At 42.0% G+C, this 11,520-nt stretch overlaps 1 protein-coding gene across 1 annotated transcript; it reads left to right on the plus strand.

Annotated features, from left to right (window-relative positions):
• Nucleotides 1-535: 535 nt before the first annotated feature.
• LOC115978385 (stearoyl-[acyl-carrier-protein] 9-desaturase, chloroplastic-like) lies at nt 536-9,860 on the plus strand. Its single transcript, XM_031100407.1, has 3 exons — nt 536-939; nt 1,908; nt 9,417-9,860. Exons 1-3 carry the CDS (start codon nt 536-538, stop codon nt 9,858-9,860), a joined length of 849 nt encoding a protein of 282 aa, XP_030956267.1.
• The last annotated feature ends 1,660 nt before the right edge of the window (nt 9,861-11,520 follow it).

An 11,520-nucleotide genomic window follows, 5' to 3' on the forward strand; every position in this document is an offset into this window, starting at 1 on the left:
AATCTACTTTACCTCTGGTGAATTGATGTCATTGAGTTGTTTTCTTTGCTATGTACCATTAATCTCTATTGGACGTCTAGAAGGCGTTTTGGGCTTGGCTTGACTTCTATTCTCTTTTGGGCTCACCCAAAATCAACCCCTACTAATAAATGATGGATACATTTGGCATTGTAGTTCAAAATCACATTTCTTTTCATGATACAACTTTTATAAACTTCGTTGTTTTTTTTTTTTTTTTTTTTTTTTTTTTTTTTTTTTTTTTTTTTTTCTTTTTATCTAGGTACAGTTTTTTTAAACAATTACAATTTCATAGAGCTAAAATTAACCTGTACCAGACTAATATACATAAACAAACTATTGTTTTCATAAGTATTTAATTTGACCATGTTTTGCAATTCAGATTCAACATCCTAACATTAATTGCTCCCCTCTTTTTAGATCTAGAGGAGCAAAAATGTGTTTAGGCCATCCTAGTGAATTCAATGTGAACAAAGCCCATCCCATGCTACCTAAGATAGTTGAAAATTTCAAATCTATGGAGGATTGGGCTAAAAACAATGTCCTAACTCTCCTAAAGCCTGTTGAGGAATGTTGGCAACCACAAGATTTTTTGCCAGACCCTACCTCAAATGGATTTGTTGAGCAAGTCAATGAACTAAGGAAGAGAGCAAGAAACATTCCTGACAAGTACTTTGTTGCCTTAGTTGGTGATATGATCACAGAAGAAGCCCTTCCAACTTACCAAACTCGAATTAATTCCACAAAAAATTTCCATGATGAAACGGGTGTAGATAACACGCCTTGGGCAATTTGGGCAAGGGCATGGAGTGCAGAAGAAAACAGGCATGTTGATCTTCTCAATAGGTACTTTTCCTTTTTGGAAAAAGTTGACATGAAACAAATTGAGAAGACAACTCAATACTTGATTGGGTCAAGAATGTAAGATATGCAACATAAAAATTTCAAAACTAACATTTAAGAAATGAAGATTTAAATAATTTAACTAGTATCTTAACAATTTTTTTCCTTTTACATCTAAAAATATAAAATAAAATCATAAAGAAATTTATGAGAGAAAAAATTAACATGATTTAGTCTCAACCACCTATTTTCTGCAAGAAAAAATTTTAAATTGTTATATATATTTCTTGTGAAGACATGAGATGATTTTAATAATTTAACTAGTATTTTAACATTTTTTTTTTCCTTTTACACCTTCTTAAAATTAAAAAAAAAAATTAAAAACTTAAATAAATTTATGAGAGAAAAAAGTTAACATGATTTAGTCTTAAGCACCTATTGTCTGCAAGAAAAACGTTTTAAATAGTTATTGTAAGGACACGATTCGTAACGAACCGTAGCAGTGTTGAGTTCGCACGTAAAAAGGCCCAAACAATATCATTTGTAGAGCGTGGGTTTGAAAGGCTAGGCCTTAATCACCAGGTGGTGGGTTTTTCGTGGTGGTCATGCGTGATTAAGTTTTCTTCACCCCTGGAATCTTTCTCCTGGAGGTGGGCTGGGAGGTTCTGGTTTTTGGCCATTTTTCCCAGCCACTTGCTTGGTGCACCTACCTTTTTATTATATAGTCTGTCTTGGTTGATCCTGGCCCTCCACTTGTTGGTCAGGCAGGTGCTTATTTCTGTATCCATCCCATCAACCGTCCTTTCTTACTTTCTATTAGTTGCATGGATCGAAGTTTACACCGTCCAAACGTCTTTTCTCATTAATCAGCTCTAGGTATTGGCAGGTGCATTTACTGAAGAGGGGACGCATTTTCCTTGGTCCAATTTTACACCTTGCTTCCCTGTGGGCCCCATTCCACTCACATCCCCTTAAGGGAGCTGTTTGGGGATTGCCTCCACCAAGATGTTGGTCTTCCCATTGAAGCTCTGGAATGCCGAGGACAGGGTAGTTTCTCAGCCATTCCCCTTGACACCCCGGCCATCGTTCATTCGTCCTCGGCAAGAGACCTCCTCGGCACGGGCCCTGGGCCCAAATAGAGTTTGGACCAGATTGCAGACCTCTCGGACCCACAATAGCCCCTCAAAATCCTGCTATCCATCTCCTTGGACGGATAGGAGGATTTTGATGACATCAGAGAATTGTAAGGACACGATTCGTAACGAACCGTAGCAGTGTTGAGTTCGCACGTAAAAAGGCCCAAACAATATCATTTGTAGAGCGTGGGTTTGAAAGGTTAGGCCATAGTCACCAGGTGGTGGGTTTTTTGTGGTGGTCATGCGTGGTTAAGTTTTCTTCACCCCTAGAATCTTTCTCCTAGAGGTGGGCTGGGAGGCTCTGGTTTTTGGCTATTTTTCCCAGCCACTTGCTTGGTGCACCTACCTTTTTATTATATAGTCTGTCTTGGTTGATCCTGGCCCTCCACTTGTTGGTCAGGCAGGTGCTTATTTCTGTATCCATCCCATCAACCGTCCTCTCTTACTTTCTATTAGTTGCATGGATCGAAGTTTACACCGTCCAAACGTCTTTTCTCATTAATCAGCTCTAGGTATTGGCAGGTGCATTTACTGAAGAGGGGACACATTTTCGTTGGTCCAATTTTACACCTTGCTTCCCTGTGGGCCCCATTCCACTCACATCCCCTTGAGGGGGCTGTTTGGGGATTGCCTCCACCAAGATGTTGGTCTTCCCATTAAAGCTCTGGAATGCCGAGGATAGGGTAGTTTCTCAGCCATTCCCCTTGACACCCTGGTCATTGATCATTCGTCCTCGGCAAGAGACCTCCTCGACACGGGCCCTGGGCCCAGATAGAGTTTGGGCCGGATTGCAGACCTCTCGGACCCACAATAGCCCCTCAAAATCCTGCTATCCATCTCCTCGGACGGATAGGAGGGTTTTGATGACATCAGAGATCTGCCAATGCCTATCAATCCTTGTCATCTATCGATTCCCGAGGTTTTTCACCTGCCCAAGGCACGTTTCTAGAGCCGTTGGAAGGCGAAACGTGGCCTCATTAAATACGGGCGGCTTTGTGCTTCCCATGCTCTACGGTATGATGGAAATCGAACGGTGGTGATCTTCTGATCTTTTTGGGCGGGAAAAGGTGTGCACTTACCCTAGAAAGTATAAAAGATTTTTTGGGGATGGATCCGTCTCTCCAGTTCTACACTTAAGAGTTTTAGTGCGTGTATTCTGGGTTCGTCTGAACTTCCGCCCCAATTCCAGTCTATCTCAAGCACATAAAGCCTGTCTGAAGCGTAATTCCTCTTTTACGTAAGTTCCCTACCTCCATTAACTCGTGTTTTTTTTCTTTTCTGGGTTTATTTCTCTTTGGCTCCCTTTCTTTCCCGTCGCGGGTCAGGTTTGTTTTAGTAAATCACAAAGATGACTAAATTGAGATTGAGGAAGTTAGTCGATACTGAAGAAGCGATGAATAAGTTCATCGTTGATTATAGAATTCCCCCCAACGTAAGTCTGGAGCACTGTAAGATGGGAGAATGGCACTATAAGAGGGGGAGGGGCGCGGTGGTAATTCCCGTCCTCGCTTTTGTTGAGGGAGGTATGAGAATCCCTATGGGGCCAGTGACGAGGGGTTATCTCAGACATTTCCGTCTAGCCCCCACCCAATGTGCCGGCAACGTTTTTAGGATTCTGGGGTGCGTGGACGCTTTGAATGAGAAGATGGGGTTAAGACTGACCCATCATGACGTGAACTAGTGCTATAACCTCCAAAAATTGAAAGGGAAGACCTACTACATGAGGTCGAGGGACGAAAGGGTTCGGTTGATCCAGTGCCTCCTTGACTCCAACAAGGGATTGAACAAGGATTTCCTTATCCTCTCTGGGGAATGGCACGATGGCGATCCATGCCCCGTAGTAGAAGGAGAACCAGGTGGGGTACTGGGAATGGAAGGGATAACCCTTTACGACATTCTAATCTAACGTTATTCGATAGCTAACCATACATATATGTTTGTTGTTGTTGTTGTTTTTTTTTTTTTTTTTTTTTTTTTTTTTTTTTTTTTTTTTGTAGATGAACACGCCTACACACGGCATTTTCACTTAGTCAATCGGGCGGACTTGGAGACCGTTTTAGAAGTGGCGGTTTTTGTGAATGACAGAGATGGCCAAGTCCGAGCAGCTCACAAAATACTAGGGTACCCTCCTGTTCAGAAGTCATTTGGGGACGCAAGGCACGTGATCAGTGCCCGCCGTCCTTGGCTTCCAAAAATTACCGTAGTTGAGATGGGATTTTTAATCTCCCAGGAGCCAGTTGTCCCCGAGAACATCCCACAGGTGGGCCCCTCCTCGTCTCACCCAGTAGCAGAGGACGAAGACGAGCCAGATCAGCCCGAGGAAGGTTTTGGGGTATTTGACCTAGTCTGTCAATCCGAGGACCCTCCTGGTGACATAGGTGACCCAGCCTTGTCCGAGGCGGAATTGTCGTCAATAGGCACCTCTTCTCAAGCCGAGATGGGAGTCAAGAGAATACCCTTGACCCCTCTTCTCCAACTCCTCGAGGGCCAACCAGGGAAGGATACATAGGAAACACCACAACCCGATGCTCCTCCTCCACCACCTCGGCCCCTTACAATCCAAACCAGGTCATCCTCCACCAAGTCCCAGCATACGGGTCCTGAGGCACCTAAAGAGGTTACTGAGCCCGTGGTTGGCATTCAGGTGTCTAGTATAGAGGAGTCAGCCACACTTGCATAGCCGCCACAGGCCATTCCCCTTGCTGTGGTCCCTCGGAGTACCAGTGCTGGCCCTGTTCAGCCTTCCCCAGAAGGGACCATCCTCCCGGGCATCGAAGCTGATCCTGTTCCTTCCTCTCAGGACGTGACCGACAAAAAAGCAGAAAAGTAGAGATCTTGGCTAGGCTTTTGTATTCATTTCTATTTTAATGATTAACTTGTTTCCTTTTATTTCAAAAACCTCCTAATTTATTGATGATTTGTAAGCATTTGAACATGTATATATGAAATCTTGTTTATCCTTTTTCCTTCTGGTTACATCGTTAACTGCCCTCATTGATACGCAATATTTGTTTATGAATTCTGCGCTGTTTCATTTTATCATGTACGAATATCTATGCATGCAATACATTTATCATCATGTTCCCCAAACCCTAACTTATTTGCACCCGCAGAGGCTCTAGACTCATTTCTAACCCTCGTTTAATGAAGATATAGGCACCATTTTCGACATCACGCATAGTAGCTAAGTCTTGCTTAGTGCCCAATTTTCTCATCCAAGTAGTTGGTTTCCCCATAGGCTTGAGTCCGAGGACCATGCAATACCTTAGTTCTGTCCAAAACCTAGTTTTCCTCATCCAGGTAGTTGGTTTTCCCATAGGCTTGAGTCCGAGGACCATGCAATGCCTTGGTTCTGTCCAAAACCTAGTTTTCCTCATCCAGGTAGTTGGTTTTCCCATAGGCTTGAGTCCGAGGACATGCAATGCCTTGGTTCTGTCCAAAACCTAGTTTTCCTCATCCAGGTAGTTGGTTTCCCCATAGGCTTGAGTCCGAGGACCATGCAATGCCTTGGTTCTGTCCAAAACCTAGTTTTCCTCATCCAGGTAGTTGGTTTCCCCATAGGCTTGAGTCCGAGGACCATGCAATGCCTTGGTTCTGTCCAAAACCTAGTTTTCCTCATCCAGGTAGTTGGTTTTCCCATAGGCTTGAGTCCGAGGACCATGCAATGCCTGGGTTCTGTCCAAAACCTAGTTTTCCTCATCCAGGTAGTTGGTTTTCCCATAGGCTTGAGTCCGAGGACCATGCAATGCCTGGGTTCTGTCCAAAACCTAGTTTTCCTCATCCAAGTAGTTGGTTTTCCCATAGGCTTGAGTCCGAGGACCATGCAATGCCTGGGTTCTGTCCAAAACCTAGTTTTCCTCATCCAGGTAGTTGGTTTTCCCATAGGCTTGAGTCCGAGGACCATGCAATGCCTGGATTCTGTCCAAAACCTAGTTTTCCTCATCCAGGTAGTTGGTTTTCCCATAGGCTTGAGTCCGAGGACTATGCAATGCCTTGGTTCTGTCCAAAACCTAGTTTTCCTTTGGCGCTGGACCTTGGCCTTAGGGGAGTTAGCTCCTCGGCCTAGCCCCTAGAATTATCCGTATGATTAACGCTACCAAGCGTAGCCCCTAGCCAAGAAGCATAGCCCCTAGCGGAACTTTACTCTAAAACTCTATAACCAGTTGTCAGAAATGACAAGGGAACTCTCTCGACCCACCGCCTATGCCAACACACAAGCCTTTCCCACAGACGGCGCCAATTATAAGGACACGATTCGTAATGAACCGTAGCAGTGTTGAGTTCGCACGTAAAAAGGCCCAAACAATATCATTTGTAGAGCGTGGGTTTGAAAGGCTAGGCCTTAGTCACCAGGTGGTGGGTATTTCATGGTGGTCATGCGTGGTTAAGTTTTCTTCACCCCTGGAATCTTTCTCCTGGAGGTGGGTTGGGAGGCTCTGGTTTTTGGCCATTTTTCCCAGCCACTTGCTTGGTGCACCTACCTTTTTATTATATAGTCTGTCTTGGTTGATCCTGGCCCTCCACTTGTTGGTCAGGCAGGTGCTTATTTCTGTATCCATCCCATCAACCGTCCTCTCTTACTTTCTATTAGTTGCATGGATCGAAGTTTACACCGTCCAAACGTCTTTTCTCATTAATCAGCTCTGGGTATTGGCAGGTGCATTTACTGAAGAGGGGACGCATTTTCCTTGGTCCAATTTTAACCTTGCTTCCCTGTGGGCCCCATTCCACTCACATCCCCTTGAGGGGGCTGTTTGGGGATTGCCTCCACCAAGATGTTGGTCTTCCCATTGAAGCTCTAGAATGCCGAGGACAGGGTAGTTTCTCAGCCGTTCCCCTTGACACCCCGGCCATCGATCATTCGTCCTCAGCAAGAGACCTCCTCGGCACGGGCCCTGGGCCCATATAGAGTTTAGGCCGGATTGCAGACCTCTCGGACCCACAGTTATATATATTTTTCGTGAAGACATGAGACATGATGACACCATAATTCTTTAAAAAAAAAAATTAGGACTCAAAATGGTGGAGATAACACAATGAATTAACATATTAGGTAATTTTATTTACTTATGTGCACATTTCATTTTTATTTATAAGTTTTCAAAATAAATATCAACTATCAAAATTTTAAAAAATATATCCAATTAATGAGGACAAGTATGCAAAAGTGTTCCCAACGTGTCCAACATAGACATGTTAGAGGTTTTGAAGTATCCATGCTTCTTAGGGGTTAACTATTCTAATTATCAGATTTGATTATCAAATAGGTCAAATTCCAATCAAAAGTTTTCAAAATTGCAGTCAGCTCTTTGTCCAAACTTCTAACATAATTCAAATACATCAGCTATAGCTCTCTTTTAGCACAATGTCCCATTGAGTTTGCATCTAAAACCTAACATTGACGATTTAAGCCTTGCTATGTTATTCCCACATGAAATGCTCTTCAAATTTATAATGTTATTGGATGGAGATCTACACTCTCAAAATTCATATAGTTCAACATGTTAATGTCTAATGCATTTTGGACCTAGGATATTGGCACCGGGGATAATCCATACCTTTGGACCATTTACACATCATTCCAAGAACAAGAAGCATTTATCTCCCATGGGAACATAGCCAAGCTGGCCATGCAACATGGGGATGTAAAGCTTGAAATAATTTCTGGTTTTCAAAATTGAAATAATTTCTTTGACCAACTTTTAATCTCTAACTCATACAATTAATAATTACAACTCTCTTTAACACAGTCACAAGGAGTTTGCATAACAAACCTAAAATAGCCATTGACGAGTTAAGCCTTGCTTTCATATTACATTTACATAACCCTGCTTAAGATGTTCCTTATTATACTTGTTAAATATTAGCAACGCGATGTGTTATACCATGTTGAATATGCTAGAGTGGATGCGAAAGGGGAAGCATAGCAAAGGAACATCGAGAACACGAGGGTTACGTGGTTCAGCCTTGACGGCTTACATCCACGGAGGAATCCCTTAAGGGCTACATCTTTATTATGTATAAGAGTGTAGTACAATAACCTGTGTTACAATGAACCCTAACATGAGTATATATAGGCGACTAAACCCTAGACTACTAGTATAAGCAGGAATGGGCTTGGGCCTATTACATTGGGCTAATATGTCTAATATATATCTCTAACACCCTCCCTCAAACTCAAGGCGGAAGCTCGATGAAGGCTTGAGGTTGGATAAGCCTGAGAAGATCACTTGGAGATGCCTTGAAGAATGCCTTTGAAGAAACCATAATGGAGAATGTGCCAATTGACTAATTTCAGAGTCTCAAATGCAGAAACGGAGCCCAAAATCAGAATCTATGCGAAAAACTGAGGAAGATAGGCCCTTTTGGAAATTTTGACTTTTGGTCAAAGGTCAATGCAAAAAGTCAAAGTCAACTGGTCTAGAGTCAAAGTCAATAGTCAAAGTGCTCACGGGTCAAATCCGGGTGGTCCGGGTCGGGTCGGTCCAGGTCAATGGTCAGCTAGGTGACGTGGTGCTGACGAGACGACACTACTGACGTGGCTGATGACGTGTCGTTGACGTGGACTAGGGCTGATGTGGAGGTGCTTGCATGGCTGCTGACGTGGAGTGATGATGTCATCCGGTGACGTTAGATGACATTAGCAGTAGTATTCCGGCGCAAGAGCGTGCGATGTTCACCGGTGCGTGGAGGAGAATTCCAGGAGCCATTGGTCGCGCGTGGTGGCGCGTGCGGCTGCCGTTGGAGATCGGGTTTCTGGGTTTTGGTCGTGATATGCCGTGGAGCACGTATGTCTTGTTGGTTTCATTAGGCGAAGGCTTGATGTGCACAGATCTGATAGGGAGAGACACTGATTGCTTGGGTTTGAAGATCTGGACACAACAGTGAGAGCCATAGCGACTGCGAGATGCTGTGGAGTCTAGATCCAGCCGACAAGCATATGACTTTTGATGGTGGTGTGCACGTGAGAATCTTCTTTGCTTGCTATAGATGTTTGTTTGATGCCAAGAACGGAGTTTGGCTCTGATACCATGTTAAATATTAGCAACGCGATGTGTTATACCATGTTGAATATGCTAGAGTGGATGCAAAAGGGGAAGCATAGCAGAGGAACATCGAGAACACGACGATTACGTGGTTCAGCCTTGACGGCTTACATCCACGGAGGAATCCCTTAAGGGCTACATCTTTATTATGTATAAGAGTGTAGTACAATAACCTGTGTTACAATGAACCCTAACATGAGTATATATAGGCGACTAAACCCTAGACTACTAGTATAAGCAGGAATGTGTTTGGGCCTATTACATTGGGCTAATATGTCTAATATATATTTCTAACAATACTATTACAGTGTTGGATGGAGATCTTTATTCTTAAAATTTGTATGGATTAACTTGATGTGCATTTTGTATCTAGGATCTTGGCCTCGGGTATGATCCATACCTTTTAACCATTTACACATCATTCCAAGAACGAGCAACATTTATTTCTCATGGGAACACAGCCAATCTGGCCATGCAACATGGGGACATAAAGCTTGCCCAGATATGTAGCATAATAGCCTCAGATGAGAAGTGCCATGAAACTGCATATATAAAAATAGCTGAAAAGCTTTTTCCTAATGATATGGAAATAGCCTCTGTAGACATGATGAGGAGGAAAATCTCAATGCCAGCCCATTTGATGTATGATGGCCATGACCATAATCTTTTTGATCACTTTGCTATGGTTGCATCAAGGATTGGGGTCTACACGGCTAGGGACTGTGGAGAAATTGTGGAACCTTTGGTGGCTAAATGGAAGGTAGAGAAGCTTACTGGACTTACAAGTGAGGGTCGAGAAGCCCAAGGCTATGTATGATGGTTGGCTCAAAGGATGAGAAGGCTTGAGGAGAGAGCTATAGCGAAGGCCCAAAAAGCACCCAGTATTCCTTTCAGCTGGATTTCTGGTAGAGTGGTGTAGCTAGATTTGATGGATTCTATTTTACTTGCTTTTTTTGTGTGTGGATAATTTAAATATTAAAATAATTGGGGAGGGTGGTTTGAAGCTTAGTTCTCTTTATAAGAATTCCACACAATGTCACTTTGATACAAATGAAATAAACTACCAATTAAAAATAAATCCTAAAGTCGGATTATATGAGCAAAATGAAGTACAAATCATGTGTTAAATCATAAAGGATAAGGTGGTACTATTCATACTTAATTAGTCTTATTTAACTATAACCAAAGATTTTACTTAAGAAAAATGTTAGAATTATTCTCCAAAGTTTATTGTCTTTAGATTGATGTGACAGCTTATATTGCATTACCACATTGGTTGTTTTGGTAATCATTTTACATACACTTAATTTCACCACCACTATAATCCCATTGTTACTAATAAATGGCTAATATATTAAAAACTTTATGGTGAAAAAAATACTAAGAATTTTAGAGAATCTCAATCTATTAAGTTAGTTTCTACCCGCCAAAAGTCTTATAACTCAACTAATACTTCTTGGTGTTTTCAATTGAGATCTTCAAATTTTAAATCCACCATTACTTATGTTAACCAGCACCTAAAAATTTTAAAGGATTGCATCCTATCTCCCTCTCTCCCACTATCTATCTATTAAAAAAACTTATTAAAATTGGCTTAGGGCTAAGCTAAGAAATTATTTAGTGCACTTGGTGCAACACACTTTCCTCTCGTGTTAATGTGGATGCCAAGTGAGGGGTTCAAATTTATGAGAGAGGAAAATACAATACTGTGGGTGCACTAAATGATTTCATAATGAGTAGGTGGTTTGGACCCCAAGTCCTAATAAATAAGTGCTACCATAAAAACAGGCCAACAACTCTAAACCAAGCCCCACATCAAAAGCCCGCAAGGGCCCAAGAAGTGAACCTAAACAAGCGAGCCTATTAAACCTAAGGAAATCAACCCAAGTCCTGCCATGATGAACTAAAAAAGGTATGTGTGGCAAAATGGAGAGTGACCCAACAATGGGTTCAGTAACCTCATAATATGCCACAATGGACTAGTACAACCAGTAACTCAGTTGAAATAAGTATGTTATTATAAGGAAAAATGGCTCAATCTGCAACCCAAGCATGCAGTAAAGCATGATCCATCACAATCAAAAGTCCATGAAGGTAAACTTTGGTAGGAAGGAGAGGAAGACATGAAAGAGATTGTAGCATCCTATTGTGGCTTTTGGATATTGTGTTTGCAGGGAAACACATACACTTCAAAAGAACGAAAGGGAAGGTGCTACAAATGAAAAGATCACTCCGCGGCTGCTTTGTGACTTTCCTCCATGACAATTATTTTTATTTATTTGTTTAATTTGATGTTTTGTATTTTTTTTTTTTTAATGTTTTCTTTCAAAAACCATGTGTAGCTAAATTTATAATTAAGGACGAGGATGAAACTTTGTTAAGGATTATCATTTTTATTTATGATATTTAATTTTTCTCCCAATACTCAATAGTTGTTATTTAATGATTTAAATTGTTCTTGCCTTATCTCAATTGAC

Source organism: Quercus lobata, chromosome 2 (assembly GCF_001633185.2).
Source record: "Quercus lobata isolate SW786 chromosome 2, ValleyOak3.0 Primary Assembly, whole genome shotgun sequence".
Lineage (NCBI taxonomy): Eukaryota > Viridiplantae > Streptophyta > Magnoliopsida > Fagales > Fagaceae > Quercus > Quercus lobata.